Source organism: Lacerta agilis, chromosome 18 (genome assembly GCF_009819535.1).
Source record: "Lacerta agilis isolate rLacAgi1 chromosome 18, rLacAgi1.pri, whole genome shotgun sequence".
Lineage (NCBI taxonomy): Eukaryota > Metazoa > Chordata > Lepidosauria > Squamata > Lacertidae > Lacerta > Lacerta agilis.
This window is the reverse complement of record NC_046329.1, coordinates 2,626,100-2,653,752: the sequence shown is the minus strand read 5'-3', so window position 1 is coordinate 2,653,752 and position 27,653 is coordinate 2,626,100. Positions and strand designations below refer to the sequence as shown.

Below are 27,653 nucleotides of genomic sequence, written 5' to 3'. Positions count from 1 at the left end.
CGTCTGTTTATGATGTGGCTTCCTTTTCCCCCCCAGAGGCCGGCCTCCTCCTCCTCCTCCTCCTCCTCTTTGACGTAGAGTCGGCCGATGCAACTTTCTTGGAGCTTCCTCCCTCTCCTTTCCCCGCCTGCTTTCTCCGCAGTCAAACCAGGAAATAGAAAAAGCGTCTCCTTTTGCTGGGTTGGAGAGACGGGGAGACACACACACAAGCTTTTCTCCAGGCTGTTCCACAGAAATTTGTGTCCCCCGTCCCCCCGGTGTGCCTCCCTAAGAAAAACCACGCTTGTGCAAATCGGGAGACAGAGGTATATATTTTGGGGAAATTGCAGCCACCGCCTCTTTGGAGACAAGGAAGAGCAGGAGGGTAAGGAAGCTGGGAAATGTGTTAAACACGCCGTGGGAACAAGTTAACAATTCCGGTGCCGGTTTGGGCCTGGAAGTCCCAAGATCCTTCTTCCAATGGGTCACCCAGGTGCCTTGGGGATGCTCGCAGGGGGGTGGAGATCCCTGGCAGTGACCCCCCCAGCCTTTTCACCTGTTCTGTGTGTGTTTACCGAGCTCAAAAACTTGGTAATTTCCTGCCATCTTGAATCTTGGGGAGAAGTTCGGACGTGCGAGGCTATTGGGCGGCAAAAGTGTTTGTTCACAGGATCTGAAAAAACTTCCCTTCCTCGTCGAAAACTTAGAAAGCTAGCCCCTCAACGTTCCCGTCCCTTCGTCATGCTAGCTTTCCCCTGGCGAGGAGTTAGAACGTTATTTTATTCCTGTGCTTCACCTCATTTTTTTATTTCCATGCATGTAGAAAGCTAGTCCTTCAGCAGCCCTGTCTCCTTGACACGCCTGCTTTCCACTGGCAAGAAGAAGTCAGGACTTTATTTAAGAATTAAAAATAACCCTCTTTAATTAGGGAGGATGATCCCCGCCTTCCTACGCTTCGCTGGCAGTCCCTTGGGAGTTTCCTGCCATTTCTCCCCTCTTCAAGAGAGGCCTCTCCTAATCCAGAATAACAGGGCACCTTTTTAAAAAACTGGATGTTTTGGTTCTTTGGGGGGGGGGAGTTCCCCCCCTGCCCCTTCCACCAGCCACAACCTTCTTCACTTTTTTAATTTAAATTATTGCTGCGAAATGCTTCCCTAAGGGAGAAAATCAAAACTGCAATTCTGGACCATAGTTTCCTGGGATCGTGAGCGCAGCTGCGTTCCCAGGGGCTTCTTGAGAGAGCGATGGCGCTGTGAGACACCTGTGGAACTCTCTGCTGCAGGAGGTCAGCAGTGGACACCAACCTTGGGATGGCTTTGGAAGAGGGGTGGGCAAATCTGCGGAGGAGGAGATGGCTGTCGATGGCTAAATAGCAGCCACTAGGCCTCTGCTCCTGAATACCAGTTGCTGTGGGAGCGAAGGGGGCTCTTGCACCCAGGTCCATTTTGGCGCCTGCAGCCGGGGTTTCAGGGGCCATTTGGCAGTGAGCTTCTATATCTTGAGTCGCTAACTCTGCGCATGCTCGACCAGCAGGGCTGTCATGGGAGCCTGAACACAGAGGGGGGAGAGCCGCGTACACGCCACAATAGGAAGGCAATATAGAATTAACGGCTCTCGCGATGAATCGGCTCGTCCCTGAAATATAACTCTGCGCATGCTTGTTTCCTATGGTAAACTGAAATAAATATAATTAAGAACTCTGGCCAGAAGTTTCAACCAAAAAGATGCGTTTACTCGTAAGTAAATACAAATAATAGTATCAATCCTGTTAAGAATTGCAGTCTTAAATGAAGAAATAGTTTCACATTGAAAAATCCCTTGAAAGTCTTTTTAGAAGTTGATGTAAGGGCTTCTACGATGTGTGTCATAATAATAATAATAATAATAATAATAATAATAATAATAATTTATTATTTGTACCCCGCCCATCTGGCTGGGTCTCCCCAGCCACTCTGGGCGGCTTCCAGCAAACATTTAAAATACATTTAAATGTATGTGTCAGATGTATAATGAGACAACTGGAGACCAGGGAGACCAGGACAAGGCCCCGTTTCGGCGTAGACGCCTTCCTCAGCTGGCAATATCAGATAATATTAGATAGTACGAAGTACATCAAGTTTCAGTAATTAAGATTTTACAAAGATCATTATTAGACAGCATCAAACGAATTATATCAAGGTTTTGAACAAGATTTTAAAGTATCATTCACTAAATAAGATCTAATAAAGGTTCAGCAACATCAAAAGGAATTACAGAAGGTTTTAAAGTATCATTCTAATAAATGGACCAAAGTAGCTTTTCATACTATTTGGTTCCTTACCTTGTTTTTTTTGTTGTTTTTTTTTTGAGAGAAGTGTATAAAATATATGTGGTTCCTATTTCTTTGATTCTTCAGAAGATGTAGCGTCTGTAAATCATGGATAAGAACGACTGTTACATATCTCCCGTTAAATTGTGTACATGTAAAGTACACACCTTCGAGAGAGTTTTCCTGTGTTTTCTATGTGTTTCCTACCCGAGGGTGAGTTTGTTGTCTTATATATCTGATAGGGGAGGAGATAACCCCCTATTCTTCTTAAAGGTATAATACAATCACAAAATCCTCAAATGCAGAGAGTGCTGTGGTGATATTTTAAAGAAAGGAAATGTATTCCTGGTGTTCATTCAGACCCTTGGGAGACAATAGTTTCGAACAGGTGAATGTATCTGGCTTCCTGTTGTAATAGAAGTTTTTCAGTGTTTCTTCGATTATATAGGTCTATTTTGGGTTTGCAGATAGGGTAACCTGCCCTCTCTTGTTTCCCCCCTCCAGCTTGGACGTGAAGCGTTGGCCGCAGGACACCCCCTCTCATTCTCTCCCCCTTGCCGCCATGTCGCCGTCTTCGGAGAGCAGCGCGCGGCAGGCGCCGGAAGGAATCCCCACGGCCCCTTCGAGGAGAGGACCCCCGGCCCACTAGCGCGGCACATGCGGGTGGCGGTCCGCCCCCTGGCGCCCTCCCCTCCTCCTCCTCCTCCACCCGGGATGGTTTACTGACCAAGAAAAGAGAACCGGCGTTATCGACCTCCTTTTCTTCTCCTCCTCTCGCTTTCGTGCTCCCCTGACCCCCCTTACCCCGCCCTGACCCCCCCCCCAGCCGCCCCTCCAACCGTTTCGGCCCTCGGATTTGCATGGCTGCAGCGTAACCGTGGAGAGGCCAGGGTACCACAAACTTATGGATTTTGATAAGAGAGGAGGCAAAGGGGACGCGGAGGAAGGGCGGAGGATGTCTAAGACGGGGGGGCAGCCGCAACACGCACGGGAGCCGGACGTCAGGGACCAACTCCGGAGTCTTAATGGTCGGCCCGAACTTCCGTGTCGGGAAGAAGATTGGGTGCGGGAACTTTGGGGAGCTCCGACTAGGTGAGTCTCTCCACCTTCCGGTCCGTGGCCTGTTTTCAAATTTCCGCCCTGCTTTCCGAACACGATGCATTCCCCGGAAATGGTTTGCTGAATGAGCTGGCTGACGATTCCCATTATTTATGGGGACGTTTCTGATCCGTACTTCATTTGATGCATGCTTTCTGTGCCCAAACTGTTGCAGACCCCCAGCAAAAGTCAAACAAAGGTGGGGGACGGGACAACGATCTTTCTCGTTTCTCTCTCCTTCCCTCTGTGGTTTCTGCCCGAAAATGGCTCCCGCTGACCAGAGAAACACAAGCAGGTGTGGGAGTGGGCACAATCCGGCGGTTCGGATATCTGAATCAGCCACTTGTGTATCAAGGTTCGGGTATAATCACTTAACTGAGATTTTGGATAACGGGCCTTTCCTGCTAGCGGGAGCTGTGCGTGTATAAATTGGGGAGGATGATTAGAACGACAGGTGAAAATTAAAAGGTGAGAGGCAGAACTGTGAAGCAGGTATGCAGAACGAGTGCACTTTTAACATGGGTTGAAATAGCACAGTAAATAATCTCAGCGTAACGTGATGGTCAAGTATAAATCCAGATCTGACAGACTTACTTTGAGCGTTGTCTTGGAAAATACGGTTCCGCAGCGAATGCCAAATCATATAAAAAGTGCCTGCATGTTCTAGTCCTTGTTGAAATCTCAAATCGCGCATTATTTTCTCCGTTGCGGCTACATTAATAATAATAATTTATTCATATTCTACCCATCTGACTGGGTTCCTCCAGCTACACTGGGGGGCTCCCAAACTAAATATTAAAAACACAATAAAACACCAAGCATTAAAAACTTCCCTATACCAGATCTACGCCTTCTGGTGTCTCCTAAAAGTCCGTTCTTTTATCTCCTTAACATCTGACGGGAGGGCGTTCCACAGGGCGGGCGCCACCACCGAGAAGGCCCTCTGCCTGGTTCCCTGTAACCTCACCTCTTGATTGGGGTGGAGACATTCCTCCAGGTATACTGGGCTGAAACCGTTTATGTCTTTAAAGGTCAGCACCAGCACTTTGAATTGTGCTTGGAAACGTACTGGGAGCCAATGTAGATCCACAGCAAAGGTGGCATTTTTTCCATCTCCACCGTATTAGGCAGTTGGCGCCTACCTCTCACGCCTTGATCTGGCCACAGTGATCCATGCGACGGTCACCTCCAGACTTGATTATTGTAACTCGCTCTACGCGGGGCTGCCCCTGAAGCTGACCTAGAAACTCCAGCGGGTGCAGAATGCCGCAGTGAGATTCCTCACGGGGTCTTTGCCGCGGGACCACATTCATCCAGTGCTCTACCAGATACACTGGCTCCCGGTGGAGTACAGGGTCAGGTTTAAGGTGCTGGTTTCGACCTTTAAAGCCCTATGCAGCTTAGGACCCTCGTACCTAAGGGACCGCCTCTCCTGGTATGTCCCGGGTAGGGCCTTAAGGTCCTCAAATAATAATCTTTTGGAGGTCCCGAGCAACAAGGATGCTAGGTTGGCCTCAGCTAGGGCCAGGGCCTTCTCAGTATTGGCCCCGACTTGGTGCAACAGTCTGTCACAAGAGACCAGGGCCCTGCGGGATTTGGCATCTTTCCGCAGGGCCTGCAAGACGGAGCTGTTCTACCTGGCCTTTGGGTTGGTTTCTGTTTGATACTCATGCTTCATTCTTTTATTGGTGGGCTATTTGAAAACGAGACTGCAGTTTTAATTTTGAATTTGTATTTTAATCTGTATTTTTAAATTAATTGTTTTATGTTTTTGCTGTGATTTTAATTGGTGTTAGCCGTCCTGAGCCCGGTTTTTGGCTGGGAAGGGTGGGGTATAAATAAAAAATTATTATTATTATTATTATTATTATTAAGGACCCGAGTTGTATGGTCCCAATCACCAGCCTGGCTGCCGCATTCTGAATTAGTTGTAGTTTCCGAGTCACCTTCAAAGGTAGCCCCACGTCGAGCGCATTGCAGTAGTCCAAGCGGGAGATAACCAGAGCACGGACCACACTGGCGAGACGGTGCACAGGCAGGGAGGGTCTCAAATGGAGCTGGGAGACAGTCGCCCTGGACACAGAATTGACCTGCGCCTCTATGGACAGCTGTGAGTCAAAAATGACCCCCAGGCTGTGCACCTGGCCCTTCAGGGGCACAGTTACCACTTTCAGGACCAGGGAGCCCCCCACACCTACCTGCCCCCAATCCGTTAGCCGCCATCCATCCTCCAACCGCCTCCAGGCACTCACACCTTCCAGATTGCTGCAAGATTTCGGGCTGTTTCCCCATTGAGTTGCAATCACTAGTCAAACTGCCCAGATCATTCTGTTGCGGCGACCGCAGCCGAGGTTTCAGGTGGCATTTGGCGATTAGCTTACGTATCTGAGTTTCTAACGCTGTGATCCTGCCGCCTAGCTGAGCACCAGCAATGTTTGCAGACCCTGGCATCACCAGTCTGTTTCCCTGGGAGGATTCCTCCCCGGTGCCAGCTGGAGAGTAGCCCCTCTCCATTGCTCGCTGCTAAGGCTATATTTTCCGCTACATCCTCCCAAATGCCAGGGATTATCCCTCCTCCTTTATCCTCTGCCGACCGCAGGCCCAGCCTCTCGTTCTGGCCACCCTCTGCCTTACAGACAGCTCCCACCATCTCTTTATTTTATTTTATTTTTTTGCTCCTGCATTCACTCCACCCAAGCCCAGATCAGATTTCCTTTTCCGGGTCGTGTTCCTCAAATACGTGGTATTTTGAATGTCGCACTCGTCAGTTCCCCAGCCCTGCAAAAATCCCAGCTTCTAGACTTGAGAGCAACCATAGAATCGCAGAAGTGGAAGGGACCCCCGAGGGTCATCCAGTCCAACCCCCTTCAACGCAGGAATCGAGAGCTGAAGCGTCCGTGACAGAGGGTCACAGTGAGATATCTGCGGCCATGGAATTGAGCAGGATTTTTTTAAAAAAAAAAAAAACTGGTGCGTGGGCAGAACGCATTATTATTCTCAGCGCAAATTTAATTTCTGCAAACTCAAAAAGTTTGTAGACTTTAAAAGAGTAAAGGCAGCCCGCTGCGAATCGAGCTGGATTTTACAGAAAATGAGTTCTGTCTGTGTGTGTCAGGAGGTGTCGGTGAACATATGCAAATTAAATTTATACAGAATCAAAAGTTTCTGGAGCTTTTTAGACTACTAAAGGCATTCCACACAGTGAAGTAGCAGCTGCTGTGGAATTGTGTAGGATTTTTCAGGAAGGTGAGTGGGATTTCTGTGTTTGGCTGTCTCTGCGTAAATTAAGTTACTACAAAAGTTTTAAGACCTTAAGACGAAAGGCGGGAGACCCAGCAAAATTTCCACGGGACTGAGCAGAGTAGTTGTAGTCGTTGCTGGTAATATTTATTTACTTTTAACAATTTTTTGAAGGTTTTTAACATATTGAGCACTAAAACCCTAACACATTTATTTTATCTGTATAAATAAAAATGTAAATGTTCGTTTGTTCAATACCTCAAATCTCAGAAAGTCCTCGACCGATTGCTTTGAAATTTTGACACAACGTTGCGTTCCAATCCAGGAGTGTCTTTATGTAAAAATATTACATAAATGTCACACCTGTGATAGGTGAAAACTTGATTTTGGGCAAAAACAGCGCCATCTACTGGACGCTAAAGCAGCACATGGTAATTTCATTGGTCGTGGGCATGGGGGGCGGAGCCAGCAGTTTGGACAGAAGAGCCGTTTATGAGGGAGGAAGACCATGGAGCCTCTCCACTGGGAGAGGAGGCGGGCGGGAGTTCAACAGGAGAAGCTGTGGGGAGGTGGGCGAAAACGGGGAGAAAAATGGAGAGAAGGCAGGCGGAAGTTCAACAGGAGAAGCTGTGGGGAGGCGGGCGAAAACGGGGAGAAAGATGGAGAGGAGGCAGGCGGGAGTTTACAGGAGAAGCTGTGGGGAGGCAGGCGAAAACGGGGGAAAGGAGGAGAGGAGGCAGGGAGAAGTTCAACGGGAGAAGCTGTGGGGAGGCAGGCGAAAATGGGGAGAAAGATGGAGAAGAGGCAGGCGGGAGTTCAACGGGAGAAGCTGTGGGGCGGCAGGCAAAAACGGGGAGAAAAAAGAGGAGGCAGGCGGGAGTTCAACAGGAGAAGCTGTGGGGAGGCAGACGAATACGGGGAGAAAGATGGAGAGGAGGCAGGTGGGAGTTCAATGGGAGAAGCTGTGGGGAGGCAGGCAAAAACGGGGAGAAAAAAAGAGGAGGCAGGCGGGAGTTCAACAGGAGAAGCTGTGGGGAGGCAGACGAATACGGGGAGAAAGATGGAGAGGAGGCAGGCGGGAGTTCAACGGGAGAAGCTGTGGGGAGGCAGGCAAAAACGGGGAGAAAAAAAGAGGAGGCAGGCGGGAGTTCAACAGGAGAAGCTGTGGGGAGGCAGACGAATACGGGGAGAAAGATGGAGAGGAGGCAGGTGGGAGTTCAACGGGAGAAGCTGTGGGGAGGCAGGCAAAAACGGGGAGAAAAAAGAGGAGGCAGGCAGGAGTTCAACAGGAGAAGCTGTGGGGAGGCAGGCGAATACGGGGTCTCCTTTCAGTACCAAATAAGCCAGAGCAACGCGTGGCCGGGTACAGCTAGTAAAAATTATGAAAAGCAGTACATCCAAACAGAAGAAGGATAAGGAAAGAGAGAGCGCAACTCTTAATCTCGAAGTCGAGGGTTCGAGCCCCACGTCGGGTGAAAGATTCCTGCATCTCAGGGGGTTGGGCTAGATCCTCGTGGTCCCTTCCGACTCCACATTCTCTGATTCCAGGACCTGCTCTGCACCCACCCCCTGAGAGAACCATCCCCTCCTGCCTCTCTTGCAGGCCCTTCCCACCTCCAGCTGCCCCCTTCCTCTGTGTGTCCTCCGTAATTCAAAATAAAAGGAATAAAAAGAATAAAAAATAATAATTTTTTAAAATAGAAAGCATAGTTGCTTTCCCTGTGCAAAAACAAACTTTATGCAAACAGACTGCGTCATGCATGTTGCAGATTATTACCCCTGTAGTTTTAATTCCATTTCCCTTTCAATTTGCATACCTCCTTTCTATATAGATTTGAGTTTCTAACAGTGCGGGCATCATATTTTTGTCCTGTTTATTTATAAACACACATACACCCATTATTTTTTTTTTTTGAAAACCTGCTTTCTCCCCCTCCGGTGGTCGTTCCCAGGCTGTCTCCAAGGGCGGCCCCACGGGCAGAGCGTTGCAGCAGTCCAGCTTGGAAGCGGCCAGGCGGCAAACAAGGCGGCACCCCCCTGGCGCTGCTGGACTACAACTCCCACCGGTCAGCGTGGGAAATAGGCCAAGGACAATGGGAGTTGTAGTCCCGCCCCCCCCACCAAAACCTCCACGCCGAGTGCCCAAAATCCGTTTTCGCACAGGAAGGGGCAGAACTGGCAGGCGCCCCAGAATCTTTTGCAACACAGAGAGGTTCTGTGGACATTTCCGCTTGGCCGCAGCGTTGAGCCCTGGTGCAAAAGCTTCCCCCTGCCGGATGCCCTTGAAATAGAACCCTTGCGGTCCGTATTCTTTCATTTCCTTTTTTTTTTTTTAAAGATTTTTTATTATTTTCCAATAAAACAAAGCAAAAAAACAACAACATTACACAAACATAAACACAATAAAAACATAATACATAATAAACAGTGAACAACATAAAAATAACAAACAAAGAAAAGACATATACAAACCTTAATAAACACCTATCTTTGCTTTTCTTCTTGTTTTTGACTTCTCTCTCAGGGGACTTCCCCTGTTCCCTCCACTGCCTTTAAAATCACATATACTCTTTAGGTAGCTTTATTTCTTTTCCCTTTAACATTTACCAAATTTCTTAATGCTCTTTAAATTTGCTTAATCCAATATAAATCATAACTTATATTCTATATCTTAAAATCTTCTTATACCATTAAATTTCTTCTAAACCATTTTATCTAACATTAACCTGCTAAAGCCGATTCTTCTAGATAATTCTGCTCAAATATTCAAACATTCAATTTAACACAATTAAATAAATAGTCCTTGAATTTCTTCCAATCTTGCGACACCTTCTCCTCCCTCTGGTCTCGGATTCTAGCGGTCAGTTCTGCGAGTTCCATGTATTCCATTAACTTCATCTGCCATTCTTCCACTGTTGGTACCGTATTCTTTCATTTCCTTTACTTTTTATTTTTTAAATTAAATGCTTGGAACGCCTCTGGAACAGGAAAGGTCAGGAGGGAAGCAAAGCCCTGATGCCCGGGAGCAGGTGCGAGAGAGGGGGGGGGGGAGCTTTGCACGTCCGAGAGCCGCAAGGACAAATCGCTTTGAGGGGGACAGCGAAGGAGCGCTTGACTTTTTAACCGTGACCTCACAGCATTCCTCGCCCTCCGCTCGGGAGGAGACAGGCTGCCAGCTTTCCATGGGGCCATCGGAGAATCGGAAATATGTCCACCCCACCCCTTAGCACATTGAGAAGCATCTGTTGGTCTTGCGAAGAAGCCCTCCACTCTCTAGCAGAGGATGCTAAGCGGAGCGTCTCTGTCTGAGTTGCTGTTCCCGAGCTGTTGCTCCTTTAATTAATTAATTAATTTCGCTGCTTTAAAAATGTGGATTTTTTAAAAAAAAAGTACCGTATTTTTCGCTCCATAGGACGCTTCGGACCATAGGGCGCACCTCGTTTTTAGAGGAGGAAACAAGGGAAAAAATATTTTTCTGGTTTTCCTCTAAAACCCATGGGTTTTTTTTTTTTTTTTTTGAGAATCAGCTCAAAGTTTTACAGCTTTTTTTTTTTTTTGCAAAGGATCAGTTCAGATTTGTGCAGCTTTTGCAAAGGGGGAAAAGCATTGCTTACAAAACAGTAAGCACCAGTACAGACCAGTAAGCACCAGTACAAACCAGTAAGCACCAGTACAAACCAGTACAAACCAGTACAAACCAGTACAGACCAGTACAGACCAGTAAGCACCAGTACAAACCAGTACAGACCAGCAAGCACCAGTACAAACCAGTACAAACCAGTAAGCACCAGTACAAACCAGTACAAACCAGTAATCACCAGTACAAACCAGTACAAACCAGTAAGCACCAGTACAAACCAGTACAAACCAGTAAGCACCAGTACAAACCAGTACAGACCAGTAAGCACCAGTACAAACCAGTACAAACCAGTAAGCACCAGTACAAACCAGTACAGACCAGTAAGCACCAGTACAAACCAGTACAGACCAGTAAGCACCAGTACAAACCAGTAAGCACCAGTACAAACCAGTACAGACCAGTACAAACCAGTACAAACCAGTAAGCACCAGTACAAACCAGTACAGACCAGTAAGCACCTGTACAAACCAGTACAGACCAGTAAGCACCAGTACAAACCAGTACAAACCAGTAAGCACCAGTACAAACCAGTACAGACCAGTACAAACCAGTACAAACCAGTAAGCACCAGTACAAACCAGTACAGACCAGTAAGCACCAGTACAAACCAGTACAAACCAGTAAGCACCAGTACAAACCAGTACAGACCAGTAAGCACCAGTACAAACCAGTACGCACCAGCAAGTAATAGGAAGCAAGAGGAAAGCAAGCCAGTACAAACCAGTAAGCACCAGTACAAACCAGTACAGACCAGTAAGCACCAGTACAAACCAGTAAGCACCAGTACAAACCAGTACAGACCAGTAAGCACCAGTACAAACCAGTACAGACCAGTAAGCACCAGTACAAACCAGTACGCACCAGCAAGTAATAGGAAGCAAGAGGAAAGCAAGCCAGTACAAACCAGTAAGCACCAGTACAAACCAGTACAGACCAGTAAGCACCAGTAGAAACCAGTACAGACCAGTAAGCACCAGTACAAACCAGTACAGACCAGTAAGCACCAGTAAAAACCAGTACAAACCAGCAAGTAAGAGGAAGTAAGAGGAAAGCAAGCCAGTACAAACCAGTAAGCACCAGTACAAACCAGTACAAACCAGTAAGCACCAGTACAAACCAGTACAAACCAGTAAGCACCAGTACAAACCAGTACAGACCAGCAAGTAATAGGAAGCAAGAGGAAAGCAAACCAGTACAGACCAGTAAGCACCAGTACAAACCAGTACAAACCAGTAAGCACCAGTACAAACCAGTACAGACCAGTAAGCACCAGTACAAACCAGTGCAAACCAGTACAAACCAGTAAGCACCAGTACAAACCAGTACAAACCAGTAAGCACCAGTACAAACCAGTACAAACCAGTAAGCACCAGTACAGACCAGTACAAACCAGTACAGACCAGTAAGCACCAGTACAAACCAGTACAAACCAGTAAGCACCAGTACAAACCAGTACTGACCAGTAAGCACCAGTACAAACCAGTACAAACCAGTAAGCACCAGTACAAACCAGTACAGACCAGTAAGCACCAGTACAAACCAGTACAGACCAGTAAGCACCAGTACAAACCAGTACAAACCAGTAAGCACCAGTACAAACCAGTACAGACCAGTAAGCACCAGTACAAACCAGTATGCACCAGCAAGTAATAGGAAGCAAGAGGAAAGCAAGCCAGTAGAAACCAGTAAGCACCAGTACAAACCAGTACAGACCAGTAAGCACCAGTAGAAACCAGTACAGACCAGTAAGCACCAGTATAAACCAGTACAGACCAGTAAGCACCAGTACAAACCAGTACAGACCAGTAAGCACCAGTACAAACCAGTACAGACCAGAAAGCACCAGTATAAACCAGTACAGACCAGTAAGCACCAGTACAAACCAGTACAGACCAGTAAGCACCAGTACAAACCAGTACAAACCAGTAAGCACCAGTACAAACCAGTACAAACCAGTAAGCACCAGTACAAACCAGTACAAACCAGTAAGCACCAGTACAAACCAGTACGCACCAGCAAGTAATAGGAAGCAAGAGGAAAGCAAGCCAGTACAAACCAGTAAGCACCAGTACAAACCAGTACAGACCAGTAAGCACCAGTAGAAACCAGTACAGACCAGTAAGCACCAGTACAAACCAGTACAGACCAGTAAGCACCAGTACAAACCAGTACAAACCAGCAAGTAAGAGGAAGTAAGAGGAAAGCAAACCAGTACAAACCAGTAAGCACCAGTACAAACCAGTACAGACCAGTAAGCACCAGTACAAACCAGTACAAACCAGTAAGCACCAGTACAAACCAGTACAGACCAGTAAGCACCAGTACAAACCAGTGCAGACCAGTAAGCACCAGTACAAACCAGTACAGACCAGTAAGCACCAGTACAAACCAGTACAGACCAGTAAGCACCAGTACAAACCAGTACAAACCAGTAAGCACCAGTACAAACCAGTACGCACCAGCAAGTAATAGGAAGCAAGAGGAAAGCAAGCCAGTACAAACCAGTAAGCACCAGTACAAACCAGTACAGACCAGTAAGCACCAGTACAAACCAGTAAGCACCAGTACAAACCAGTACAGACCAGTAAGCACCAGTACAAACCAGTACGCACCAGCAAGTAATAGGAAGCAAGAGGAAAGCAAGCCAGTACAAACCAGTAAGCACCAGTACAAACCAGTACAGACCAGTAAGCACCAGTAGAAACCAGTACAGACCAGTAAGCACCAGTACAAACCAGTACAGACCAGTAAGCACCAGTACAAACCAGTATGCACCAGCAAGTAATAGGAAGCAAGAGGAAAGCAAGCCAGTAGAAACCAGTAAGCACCAGTACAAACCAGTACAGACCAGTAAGCACCAGTACAAACCAGTGCAGACCAGTAAGCACCAGTACAAACCAGTACAGACCAGTAAGCACCAGTACAAACCAGTACAGACCAGTAAGCACCAGTACAAACCAGTGCAGACCAGTAAGCACCAGTACAAACCAGTGCAGACCAGTAAGCACCAGTACAAACCAGTACAAACCAGTAAGCACCAGTACAAACCAGTACAGACCAGTAAGCACCAGTACAAACCAGTGCAGACCAGTAAGCACCAGTACAAACCAGTACAGACCAGTAAGCACCAGTACAAACCAGTACAGACCAGTAAGCACCAGTACAAACCAGTACAAACCAGTAAGCACCAGTACAAACCAGTACGCACCAGCAAGTAATAGGAAGCAAGAGGAAAGCAAGCCAGTACAAACCAGTAAGCACCAGTACAAACCAGTACAGACCAGTAAGCACCAGTACAAACCAGTAAGCACCAGTACAAACCAGTACAGACCAGTAAGCACCAGTACAAACCAGTACGCACCAGCAAGTAATAGGAAGCAAGAGGAAAGCAAGCCAGTACAAACCAGTAAGCACCAGTACAAACCAGTACAGACCAGTAAGCACCAGTAGAAACCAGTACAGACCAGTAAGCACCAGTACAAACCAGTACAGACCAGTAAGCACCAGTACAAACCAGTATGCACCAGCAAGTAATAGGAAGCAAGAGGAAAGCAAGCCAGTAGAAACCAGTAAGCACCAGTACAAACCAGTACAGACCAGTAAGCACCAGTACAAACCAGTACAAACCAGTAAGCACCAGTACAGACCAGTAAGCACCAGTACAAACCAGTACAGACCAGTAAGCACCAGTACAAACCAGTACAGACCAGTAAGCACCAGTACAAACCAGTACAAACCAGTAAGCACCAGTACAAACCAGTACAGACCAGTAAGCACCAGTACAAACCAGTGCAAACCAGTACAGACCAGTAAGCACCAGTACAAACCAGTACAAACCAGTAAGCACCAGTACAAACCAGTACAAACCAGTAAGCACCAGTACAAACCAGTACGCACCAGCAAGTAATAGGAAGCAAGAGGAAAGCAAGCCAGTACAAACCAGTAAGCACCAGTACAAACCAGTACAGACCAGTAAGCACCAGTAGAAACCAGTACAGACCAGTAAGCACCAGTACAAACCAGTACAGACCAGTAAGCACCAGTACAAACCAGTACAAACCAGTAAGCACCAGTACAAACCAGTACGCACCAGCAAGTAATAGGAAGCAAGAGGAAAGCAAGCCAGTACAAACCAGTAAGCACCAGTACAAACCAGTACAGACCAGTAAGCACCAGTACAAACCAGTACAGACCAGTAAGCACCAGTACAAACCAGTACAGACCAGTAAGCACCAGTACAAACCAGTACGCACCAGCAAGTAATAGGAAGCAAGAGGAAAGCAAGCCAGTACAAACCAGTAAGCACCAGTACAAACCAGTACAGACCAGTAAGCACCAGTAGAAACCAGTACAGACCAGTAAGCACCAGTACAAACCAGTACAGACCAGTAAGCACCAGTACAAACCAGTATGCACCAGCAAGTAATAGGAAGCAAGAGGAAAGCAAGCCAGTAGAAACCAGTAAGCACCAGTACAAACCAGTACAGACCAGTAAGCACCAGTACAAACCAGTACAAACCAGTAAGCACCAGTACAAACCAGTACAGACCAGTAAGCACCAGTACAAACCAGTACAGACCAGTAAGCACCAGTACAAACCAGTACAGACCAGTAAGCACCAGTACAAACCAGTACAAACCAGTAAGCACCAGTACAGACCAGTAAGCACCAGTACAAACCAGTGCAAACCAGTACAAACCAGTAAGCACCAGTACAAACCAGTACAAACCAGTAAGCACCAGTACAAACCAGTACAAACCAGTACAAACCAGTAAGCACCAGTACAAACCAGTACAGACCAGTACAAACCAGTACAAACCAGTAAGCACCAGTACAAACCAGTACAAACCAGTAAGCACCAGTACAAACCAGTACAGACCAGTAAGCACCAGTACAAACCAGTACAGACCAGTAAGCACCAGTACAAACCAGTACAGACCAGTAAGCACCAGTACAAACCAGTACAAACCAGTAAGCACCAGTACAAACCAGTACAAACCAGTAAGCACCAGTACAAACCAGTACAGACCAGCAAGTAATAGGAAGCAAGAGGAAAGCAAACCAGTACAGACCAGTAAGCACCAGTACAAACCAGTACAAACCAGTAAGCACCAGTACAAACCAGTACAGACCAGTAAGCACCAGTACAAACCAGTGCAAACCAGTACAAACCAGTAAGCACCAGTACAAACCAGTACAGACCAGTAAGCACCAGTACAAACCAGTACAAACCAGTACAAACCAGTAAGCACCAGTACAAACCAGTACAAACCAGTAAGCACCAGTACAAACCAGTACAAACCAGTAAGCACCAGTACAAACCAGTACAAACCAGTACAAACCAGTAAGCACCAGTACAAACCAGTAAGCACCAGTACAAACCAGTACAAACCAGTACAAACCAGTAAGCACCAGTACAGACCAGTACAAACCAGTACAAACCAGTAAGCACCAGTACAAACCAGTACAAACCAGTAAGCACCAGTACAAACCAGTACAGACCAGCAAGTAATAGGAAGCAAGAGGAAAGCAAACCAGTACAGACCAGTAAGCACCAGTACAAACCAGTACAAACCAGTAAGCACCAGTACAAACCAGTACAGACCAGTAAGCACCAGTACAAACCAGTGCAAACCAGTACAAACCAGTAAGCACCAGTACAAACCAGTACAGACCAGTAAGCACCAGTACAAACCAGTACAAACCAGTACAAACCAGTAAGCACCAGTACAAACCAGTACAAACCAGTAAGCACCAGTACAAACCAGTACAAACCAGTAAGCACCAGTACAAACCAGTACAAACCAGTACAAACCAGTAAGCACCAGTACAAACCAGTAAGCACCAGTACAAACCAGTACAAACCAGTACAAACCAGTAAGCACCAGTACAAACCAGTACAGACCAGTACAAACCAGTACAAACCAGTAAGCACCAGTACAAACCTGTACAAACCAGTAAGCACCAGTACAAACCAGTACAGACCAGTAAGCACCAGTACAAACCAGTACAGACCAGTAAGCACCAGTACAAACCAGTACAAACCAGTAAGCACCAGTACAAACCAGTACAGACCAGCAAGTAATAGGAAGCAAGAGGAAAGCAAACCAGTACAGACCAGTAAGCACCAGTACAAACCAGTACAAACCAGTAAGCACCAGTACAAACCAGTACAGACCAGTAAGCACCAGTACAAACCAGTACAAACCAGTAAGCACCAGTACAAACCAGTACAAACCAGTAAGCACCAGTACAAACCAGTACAGACCAGCAAGTAATAGGAAGCAAGAGGAAAGCAAACCAGTACAGACCAGTAAGCACCAGTACAAACCAGTACAAACCAGTAAGCACCAGTACAAACCAGTACAGACCAGTAAGCACCAGTACAAACCAGTGCAAACCAGTACAAACCAGTAAGCACCAGTACAAACCAGTACAGACCAGTAAGCACCAGTACAAACCAGTACAAACCAGTACAAACCAGTAAGCACCAGTACAAACCAGTACAAACCAGTAAGCACCAGTACAAACCAGTACAAACCAGTAAGCACCAGTACAAACCAGTACAGACCAGCAAGTAATAGGAAGCAAGAGGAAAGCAAACCAGTACAAACCAGTAAGCACCAGTACAAACCAGTACAAACCATTAAGCACCAGTACAAACCAGTAAGCACCAGTACAAACCAGTACAAACCAGTACAAACCAGTAAGCACCAGTACAAACCAGTACAAACCAGTACAAACCAGTAAGCACCAGTACAAACCAGTACAAACCAGTAAGCACCAGTACAAACCAGTACAGACCAGTAAGCACCAGTACAGACCAGTACAGACCAGTAAGCACCAGTACAAACCAGTAAGCACCAGTACAGACCAGTACAAACCAGTAAGCACCAGTACAAACCAGTACAAACCAGTAAGCACCAGTACAAACCAGTACAGACCAGCAAGTAATAGGAAGCAAGAGGAAAGCAAACCAGTACAGACCAGTAAGCACCAGTACAAACCAGTACAAACCAGTAAGCACCAGTACAAACCAGTACAGACCAGTACAAACCAGTACAGACCAGTACAAACCAGTACAGACCAGTAAGCACCAGTACAAACCAGTACAGACCAGTAAGCACCAGTACAAACCAGTGCAAACCAGTACAAACCAGTAAGCACCAGTACAAACCAGTACAAACCAGTAAGCACCAGTACAAACCAGTACAGACCAGTACAAACCAGTACAGACCAGTAAGCACCAGTACAAACCAGTAAGCACCAGTACAAACCAGTACAGACCAGTACAGACCAGTACAAACCAGTACAAACCAGTACAAACCAGTAAGCACCAGTACAAACCAGTACAAACCAGTAAGCACCAGTACAAACCAGTACAGACCAGCAAGTAATAGGAAGCAAGAGGAAAGCAAACCAGTACAGACCAGTAAGCACCAGTACAAACCAGTACAAACCAGTAAGCACCAGTACAAACCAGTACAAACCAGTAAGCACCAGTACAAACCAGTACAAACCAGTAAGCACCAGTACAAACCAGTACAGACCAGCAAGTAATAGGAAGCAAGAGGAAAGCAAACCAGTACAGACCAGTAAGCACCAGTACAAACCAGTACAAACCAGTAAGCACCAGTACAAACCAGTACAGACCAGTAAGCACCAGTACAAACCAGTGCAAACCAGTACAAACCAGTAAGCACCAGTACAAACCAGTACAATAGGCTTTTCATTCCTCTTTTTTAAAAAAAAAGAAAAAGAGAGAGAGAGATGCAATGGTTCTGGGGAGCGGTTAGTACCTGATAACCATGGTTTGGAAGAGGACACTTTTTATTTATTGGATGTTAAAAAAGCGGATGATGGGGGGAGCATGGTATTCGTGGACAGAATTTTATAATCACAACAGACAGTGATGCTTAAATTGTAAATTCCTTTTTTTAAAAAAGCATTCGTAAGTGGGCTTATACCCTCTTTTGCAGACATAGGTCTCTCACATAGAATCGTAGAGTCGGGAGAGGGCCCTCCAGAGTCATCTAGTCCAACCCTCTGCAATGCAGGAATTTATTTTTTCACCCAATGTGGGGCTCAAACCCACGACCCTGGGATTAACTGTCGTGGAATTTTCTAGTGTGGAGATCCTAAATTAGGATTTTTGTGTGTGTGTGTGTGTGTGATTGTCCCTTTTTTGACTAAATTCTTTTCTTCTTTTTTTATAAAAACCTTTCTTACAGGGAAGAACCTCTATACGAACGAATACGTAGCGATCAAGTTGGTAAGTGATCTTCTGATAAATAGGTTGATTTCTCTGGGTTTGTCTGTTTTTAAACAGGTCTGTCTCTTATGTCTCCCCATCCTCATCTTTAGGTAGGGACCATTGTTTTTCCAAATTATTATTATTATTATTATTAATTATCTGGTTGGCCACTGTGAGAACAGGAAGCTGAACTAAATGAGCCACTGGCCTGATTGAGCAGGCAGGCTCCGATGTTGCCCTGTTTGCACCGGAAAATAACGGGATTTTTGCAACTCTCCATCCTCTCTCCAGGAACCCATCAAGTCCAGAGCTCCTCAGCTCCACCTGGAATACCGGTTCTACAAACAGCTGGGAAATGCAGGTGGGTAGTGGGCTGGCCAGTCTTGTGTGTAATACACGCTCCCCGGAGGGGCTTCGGAAGAAACGTTTTCAAAGCGGGTGCTAGTCCTCATGATGGTCCGAGGAGCGGCTTCGGAAGGGCTGTTTTGCAACACAGCCTCCGGAGCAGCTGTAAAGGTTTGAGACGGGTATTTTCAAGGTGCCCCGAAGAAGATGGTAACTAAAGGAATTCCCCCCCCCCCCCAGTGTTGATTTTTCGACGTAAGCTGTGGTGCTGCCTCGCTCCTTTTCTCAGCCTTCGCCTTCCTTGTCAGCAGGACGGGCGACATTCACGCTGGCCTACCTTCCAGGGCGTTTGCTAAGCATTAATAATATTGACAGTCTCTCTACTGCTGTTCTTCTTCCCATCGACGCCAGGCAGGGACGTTCCCTGAATTCGGCGCCTCCGAAAATACGTTTGCTTAGGCAAGTCAACCCCAGACATTGACGTGTTTCAATCTCTCGTTAATTCTGCTGCTGATTTTAACGACCTCTTAAAGCTTAAAGCCTACTTCCCAACTCTTCTTTTTGTCTGTAATTTTAACGCTCCTTACGAAACTGCTCAGGTTTCGTTACAGCCAGCGGTGGGTGAATTTTTACTTAAAAGAATTAAGTAAAAATGAGGCTGTGTGTTGATAGCCCTTAACCTTTTCACAACAGCACTTGGGGGAAGACACTGAAATAATGGGACTCAGTTGTTAGGGAGATTACTGTTTAACTTTTAAAATGGGACTTAAAAGCCCCTTTTTTTCACTTCATGGTCTTGGAGGCTGAATCTAGGCAGTGTAATAAACTCAGATAAATAATAAGCTAGGTGCCAAACGTCTCCTTGAACCAGGGTTACAGTCACCAAAACGGAATCAAACTGATTTAAATCACGATTTAAATCACTAGTCAGTAAGGCTCAGGGTGGATTTAAATCAAACTGATTTTTTTGCTTTAAATCGGATTTTTTTTGCTTTAAATCCACCCTGAGCCTTACTGACTAGTGATTTAAATCGTGATTTAAATCAGTTTGATTTAAACCAAATCCACCCTGATTTTGGGCAAGACGGCTCTAAAGTCTTAATTTTCTGAATGACGGACTGACTGTGATTGATTATCAGTTAAGCATCTGGCTAGTTCAGAGGACAACCTTGAGCCAGGTTAAGAGCTTTGAGAACTTAAAGAAGAATAGTCACTTGATGCAGTCTGCATATATACTGGCCTATTCCGACCTCTTTTTCTTAATGGTGACTCAGACCATTCATAACGTAGGAATATTCTTCCCAACTCTGAGCAGGGCAATGGGGGAACAGAAGGCAAGCGACAACAGTTCGCTATAACGCTGTTCACTGCTGCTGTTCAGGCTGCATAGAAAAAGCGCTTTGGTTCCTGAAAATCATTCTGATCATGCCAATAAAATATATTGGAGAGAATTCTACAGGAGGGGGGGGGGGTATTGGTGTTTGAAAACAGTGCAGATCCAAGGATCCCCGTCCTGGTGCCCATGCATCTTCACTTGGTGGCCGATAGCCAGGTGCAAAATGTGAATCTCAAACGCTGCTCACGAGGAAGCAGGCATCTCAAAAATAACAATCCGGAAAGGAAGTTTTCTCAGCCACAAGGAGCATCCTGGAAATTCAGCTGAGCCGAAATTGTCCCTTCCGCAGTATTCAATTGAGAAGCTCTATCTAGAGCCCTCCTCTTAACTGCCTCCCCCTCTTCTCCACAGAAGGGATACCTCAGGTCTATTACTTTGGGCCCTGTGGGAAATACAACGCGATGGTCTTGGAGCTGCTGGGCCCCAGCCTGGAAGACCTCTTTGACCTCTGCGACCGGACCTTCACCCTCAAGACGGTCCTTATGATTGCCATCCAACTGGTGAGCGGGCAACCACGACAGCACCCTTTTTTGGAAGGACTCGTGTAACACACCCCGGTGCCCTTGCCAACTGTGTAGAGGAAGCAGGCTGCGCTCTCTGCTGGCGGGCAGCAAAGCACCTCGGCCGCCAGCAGCCCCAAACTGCTGGCGGTGCTGTGTGCACCTGCCTGGGCTGCTCTGCCCACCCCTCCTCTGCCTGCTTTGGCAGCCAGTCCGACACGTGACATTTCATTTCATTTCATTATTTGTCATGGATTGGTTGGGTGCCGAGGAACGGTGGGAGGAACTGGTTGGGGGAGCCACCAAGGGGAGAAGGCTCAGAGCCCGAGGAGGGGTGGTGGGACGATGACGCGTGGTCAGACTGGGAGGAGGAGGTGTCGCAAGCTGGAGAGGCAACAGGGCTTAGTGAGCGGGGAGAGTTTGTGGAGGAGAGCAGTCCAGAATCAATCAATCAATCAATTTATTTATTGCATTAGCCCTATGGCCATAGCACATAGTAAAAGACCAGGCAGTAGTAGCCAGACACGATTATGCAAAGAATACAACAGATACAGTTAAAACAATTGGAAGTAAAATTGTACTGGATAAAACAAATAAAATAAAAAGCACTAGCGGGCGTGACGACAGTGTCCATGTTGGGAATATACATAAGACTAAGGCTAAGGGAAGTTGGCCAAAAAGGTGGTCCTGAGTTTCAGGGCCTGTAATATGTAGGTGGCCACTCCACGTGAAACCAAGGGGTTGGCATCTACCAGTAAGTATTTCATGCGGTCAACGTCCCTGGAGATAGTCGGCGGGATTAGAGAGAGAAGCCTGGATCTTATTGAGGCATATAGTGGGCAGTAGAGGAAGAAGTGAATAAAGTCCTCTATCTTTCCCTTGTTGCATGGGCAGAGTCGAAGATCCAGAGGGGTATTGGAAAATACACCCTGTAAGAATGCTGTGGGAATGGCATGAAATCGAGCCAGTGTAAAGGCTCTTCTTAACATAGGATTTATCAGATCACGTAGTCCAGAATCAGAGGCAGGAGAGGAGGGGGGCCAACAGGCAGAGATGGCGAAGAGTCACAAGTGTCTCCTGCTCTTGTGCCTTCTGTTCGCCCAGAACCAGAAGAGGTATGAAAAGGGCGGAGGAGAAGTCAGCTTCATGCAGGCCCAGTCTCTGATTGCTTGGGGGAAACCCTGAGGGGAAGGGACTTAGACGGCTGCGGGGAGGCGAGGACCTTGAGTCTTAGCATGGAGTAAGAATTGCTGTGCTCATTAGGCCTGCCTCTCCTTTGCAGATCCTAGTTTTTTTCTAATAAAGAGTTAGCTTTATTATAATGGTTAACGTGCTCTGTGTGGTCTACTGCAGGCTGGCTCCCGATGTTATTTATCGGTTGAGTTTGTATTACCACCCTTCATCCATAGATCTCAGGGCAGTTCACAACGTAAAAATACAAGATAGAAACGCAAAATTCGTAACAAAAACAAAACAATACAATAACCCCCCCTCCCGCAAAAACATTTGAATGGGTTTAGGACAGGGGTCAGCAAACTTTTTCGGCAGGGGGCCGGTCCACTGTCCCTCAGACTTTGTGGGGGGGCCGGACTATGAATGAATTCCTGTGCCCCACAAATAACCCAGAGATGCATTTTTAAATAAAAGGACACATTCTACTCATGTAAAAAACACGCTGATTCCCAGACCGTCTGCAGGCCAGATTTAGAAGGCGATTGGGCTGGATCCGGCCCCCGGGCCTTAGTTTGCCTACCCATGGAATAGGATGTCAGCCAGCCAAAGGCCTCATTAAAGAGGAACGTTTTTGCCGGGCGCCTAAAGGTGTCTAATGAAGGCGCCAGGTGAGCCTCCCTGGGGAGAGCATTCCACAAATGGGGAGCCACTGCAGATAAGGCCCCGTTTTCCTGTTGCCGCCCTTTGGGCCCCATGCAGAGGATTCTGCAAATGGGGAGCCATTGTAGACATGCGACCCCTGGGATGTTGCCCAGTCTAAAAAAACCAACAGATTTCTTTCAGTAATTCAACTTAAAAGGTGAAACTAATATATGCGATAAACTTATGACATGCAAAGTGAGATGTGTCAAGCCTTTATTTGTTATAATTGTGATGATTATGGCATACAGCTGATGAGAACCCCAAATTAACAATTTCAGCTTTGGGGTTTTCATTAGCTGTGCACCATAATCATCACAATTATAACAAATAAAGGCTTGACATATCTCGCTTTGCATTTATGAGTCTATATCATATATAGCACTTGAGATTCTGTGCCCCTTTACACATTTCCCCCAAGTTATATTTTATTAAGCGTTCAAAAGTTTCACATATGCATATGTGAAACTTTTGAACGCTTAATAAAATATAACTTGGGGGAAATGTGTAAAGGGGCACAGAATCTCAAGTGCTACTTTGCACATGGCACAGAGGCTCTGGCGACTTTCCTTGACATGAGTCAACAGTGTGATACAGCAGCTAAAAAAGCCAATGCAATTCTGGGCTGCATCAATAGGAGTATAGCATCTAGATCAAGGGAAGTAATAGTACCACTGTATTCCGCTCTGGTCAGACCTCACCTGGAATACTGTGTCCAGTTCTGGGCACCACAGTTCAAGAAGGATACTGACAAAGCTGGAAGGTGTCCAGAAGAGGGCAACCAAAATGGTCCAAGGCCTGGAAACGATGCCTTATGAGGAATGGCTTAGGGAGCTGGGTATGTTTAGCCTGGAAAAGAGAAGGTTAAGGGGTGATATGATAGCCATGTTCAAATATATCAAAGGATGTCATATAGAGGAGGGAGAAAGGTTGTTTTCTGCTGCTCCAGAGAAGCGGACACGGGGCAATGGATTCAAACTACAAGAAAGAAGATTCCACCTAAACATTAGGAAGAACTTCCTGACAGTGAGAGCTGTTGGACAGTGGGATATGCTGCCAAGGAGTGTGGTGGAGTCTCCTTCTTTGGAGGTCTTTAAGCGGAGGCTTGACAGCCATCTGTCAGGAATGCTTTGATGGTGTTTCCTGCTTGGCAGGGGGTTGGGCTGGATGGCCCTTGGGGTCTCTTCCAACTCGATGATTCTATGCTTCTTTCCGCAGATCACCCGCATGGAGTACGTCCACACCAAAAGCCTGATCTACAGAGACGTCAAGCCGGAGAACTTCCTTGTGGGGCGCCCCGGGAGCAAGCGCCAACACGTAATCCACATCATTGACTTCGGCCTGGCCAAAGAGTTCATCGACCCCGAGACCAAAAAGCACATCCCGTACCGAGAGCACAAGAGCCTGACCGGCACGGCGCGGTACATGAGCATCAACACACACCTGGGGAAAGGTGAGCTGGAGGAATCAGCCCCTTGAAATGGGATGGGGGGGCTGTGGGGCTGGGCAAGGGATGGGGGGGGACAAGGGAAAGCAGATTGGGTATGTGTGGCGGAGACGAGAGAAAGAGAGAATGTTGCAGAGAGAGAAGAGAGCATAACTCTGTAAACGGTGTAGCCCTCTCCGAATTGCTGCATCCGTGCCGGACACAGAAACTGTTATTTTAAAGCAGTGTTTTTCAACCACTGTTCCGCGGCACACTAGTGTGCCGCGAGATGTTGCCTGGTGTGCCATGGGAAAAATTGAAAAATTCAAGAGAATTACTTTATATATAGTCAATATAGGCACAGAGTTAAATTTTTTAACATTTTCTAATGGTGGTGTGCCTCGTGATTTTTTTCATGAAACAAGTGTGCCTTTGCCCAAAAAAGGTTGAAAAACACTGTTTTAAAGGGTGGGGTGGGGTGGAGGGAGGCCAGTGCAAAGATATTCTGTGTTGTTCTTTGGGTTTAAATAAGAAAAAAAAGTTGCTAAAATGATGACAACTGAAAATGTCCGCTGTTGTCTCTTGCACAGAACAAAGTCGCAGGGACGACCTGGAGGCGTTAGGTCATATGTTCATGTACTTCCTCCGGGGGAGCCTGCCGTGGCAGGGCCTGAAGGTGAGTGAAAATGGAAAATGGAAAAGCCTTTTCTCAACCGCCACTGAGCCTCTTGGGTTGCCGATCGGAAGGTCGGCGGTTCGAATCCCCGCAGTGACGGGGTGAGCTCCCGTTGCTCGGTCCCTGCTCCTGCCCACCTAGCAGTTCTAAAGCACGTCAAAAGTGCAAGCAGGTAAATAGGTACCGCTCCGGCGGGAAGGCAAACAGCGTTTCCGTTGCGCCAGAAGCGATTTTAATCCTGCTGGCCACATGACCCGGAAAGCTGTCTGCGGACAAACGCCGGCTCCCTCGGCCTGAAGCAAGATGAGCACTGAAACCCCTTCGGCTGGACTTAACTGTCCAGGGGTCCTTTACCTTTACGTTTTTTCCCCCCACACACATCCAGCCAATTCTGCCTTCACTTATTCCTTTGCAGCTCACCCACATAAAAAAAAAATAATAATAAATTATTGAAGGTTTGTAACATACTGAGCATTAAAATCTGAACACGTTTATATAAAAGGGTAATAAAAAGCATTATATCCAAAAGAGAGAGAGAGAGAGAGAAGAATAAAGAGAAAGAAAATATAAAACAGATCCTTCCAAAACAGCTTATATAAATAAAAAGGGGGAGGGGGAATAAGTAAAAAAATAGAAAAACAGATAAAAGGAAGATAAGTAGCCTTCCTATCTGACGGTTATCTGTAACAGCAATTATTCAAAGTGTTTCAACATATGCCCGATTGGGGTTTTGTTTGTTTTAAACCCTACACAAACGGTTAACAAAAAAATATAAAACAAGAAGATCGTCAACAAGAAAAATTAACAAGAATAATTTAAACCCTTCAGAATAGACTGAAAACGGATAAAAACTAGCCTACAGCTTTCTAAATATCCAGGTAAAGGTAAAGGGCCCCCTGACCATTAGGTCCAGTCGTGTCCGACTCTGGGGTTGCGGCGCTCATCTCGCTTCACAGGCCAAGGGAGCTGGCGTACAGCTTCCGGGTCCTGTGGCCAGCATGACTAAGCGGCTTCTGGCGAACCAGAGCAGCGCACGGAAACACCGTTTACCTTCCCGTCAGAGCAGTACCTATTTATCTACTTGCACCTTGACGTGCTTTCGAACTGCTAGGTGAGCAGGAGCAGGGACCGAGCAACCGGAGCTCACTCCATCGCAGGGATTTGAACCACCGACCTCCTGATCGGCAAGCCCTAGACTCTGTGGTTTAACCCACAGCGCCACCCACGTCCCTAAGGGAAGGAATAGTATCACTCTATTCTGCCCTGATCAAACCCCACCTGGATTCCAACCAAACACTAGGAAGAGGATGAAAGCTGTTCGACAGTGGATTCAAACCGCCAACCTTCTGATCGGCAAGCCCTAGGCTCTGTGGTTTAGACTACAGCTTTCTAAACATCCAGGTAGGCTTCCCTAAACAAGACAAGGAGCTGGAAAGTGTACAGTGACATCAAGGGGCAGGGAGTTCCGAAGCCTTCAAGGTGCCTACAGACTAGAGGACTGCCGGTTCCGTCCCTTCAGCAAGCAGAGCGTTGGCTGAACGTTCTGTGAGGTCACAGCAGCTCAGCCAATACCTGAAGAGGGGGGGATGGCCTTGCAGGCAGGTAGATCTTTGTATCTGGGGGCAATTACCCATCTCTCAGCTGTCACATTCCCATGGGACGTGATTTGGGGGACCTGATAGATGTGTTCCTTTCTCCCTCTCTCCCACCCCAAATTCTCATTGCAGGCGGACACACTGAAGGAGAGATACCAGAAGATTGGCGACACCAAAAGAGCCACCCCTGTCGAAGTGCTGTGCGAAAACTTCCCCGGTAAGGGCTGGGCGGAGGGAGGAATGACCGCTGGCTTGGCTACGATTCCTGCGTTGAAGGGGGTCAGACTGGATGACCCTCGGGGTGTGTGTGCCCCCCCTTTCTGAGTCTACAGCCCTACGATTCTGCAACCTTTCTTAGAAAGGGGACCGGAGTAACGTCATGGAGGGAGTGGGAGGAGACAGGTGTGCCACAAAAATCGGCCTCTGAACAGAACCTCCATGTCCAGGAGCACTCTACCACCAGATCCCTGTTTCTTCAGGGTGGCATGTGTTGGGTGTTGCCTTTGGGTCCCTCTGAAAGGCTTCCTCAGGTGCGTCCAGGTGGCCACAAGATGCCATGATGCCCCTCCAGGTGTGTTGCCAGGCGCCAAACTCCCGGCAGCCCCCCTGAGATGCCTGCACCCCTCCGAATATCACTGGGGGGAGGCCATAAAACTCTGTTTGATTATCCCAATGGCGATAGTCTGATTTAAAGGCCACCCGGCACACACGTCCCGCTTCCCCTCTACCTGCAACAGGGTTTCCCCAAACTTGGGTCTCCAGCTGTTTTTGGACTAGCTTGCAGGTCAGGAATGATGTGAATTGCAGCACCAAAGCGGCTGGAGAGCCAAGATTGGGAAACCCTGCCCTACAAGTTTGCCCCGTTGATCCAGTTTGGCCCTTTGGATTGGTTTCCCTTGGTGAGATTGCGTGTGCTCTGACCATTGGGCAACCGCTGCCTCTTCCGCCTTCCCTCCCTTCCCCTTCCGCAGAGGAGATGGCCACGTACCTCCGATACGTCCGCCGCCTGGACTTCTTTGAGAAGCCGGATTATGACTACTTGAGGAAACTCTTCACGGACCTCTTTGACCGGAACGGCTACGTCTTTGATTACGAATACGACTGGGCAGGGAAGCCTTTAGTGAGTTGTTTTCGGGGGGAGCGGCTGGCTTTGGGTTGGAGAACTTGAGGGGCCGCATTTGCTCATAGGCAGCCCTTTTGAGGGCCGGAGCAAATGCAGGCAGATGCAGCTCCTGACCCTTGAAAACCAGAGGTGGATTTTAAAAATATAAATTAAAAAAATCAGCTATATATTTCGAAAAGTTGGTTGTTTGTTCTGCATCTG

The 27,653-nt window shown here is 47.1% G+C and overlaps 1 protein-coding gene across 1 annotated transcript in view; it reads left to right on the top strand.

The window, feature by feature from the left end:
* Positions 1-3,111: 3,111 nt before the first annotated feature.
* Positions 3,112-27,653, top strand: part of CSNK1G2 (casein kinase 1 gamma 2) — a 31,034-nt gene continuing 6,492 nt past the window's right edge. Inside the window, 9 exon segments of the mRNA XM_033136680.1 lie at positions 3,112-3,254; positions 3,256-3,379; positions 18,497-18,537; positions 18,811-18,880; positions 20,612-20,760; positions 23,851-24,085; positions 24,649-24,734; positions 26,462-26,546; positions 27,301-27,449. Coding sequence (XP_032992571.1) covers positions 3,192-3,254; positions 3,256-3,379; positions 18,497-18,537; positions 18,811-18,880; positions 20,612-20,760; positions 23,851-24,085; positions 24,649-24,734; positions 26,462-26,546; positions 27,301-27,449 — 1,002 coding nt within the window. The 5' untranslated portion in view covers positions 3,112-3,191.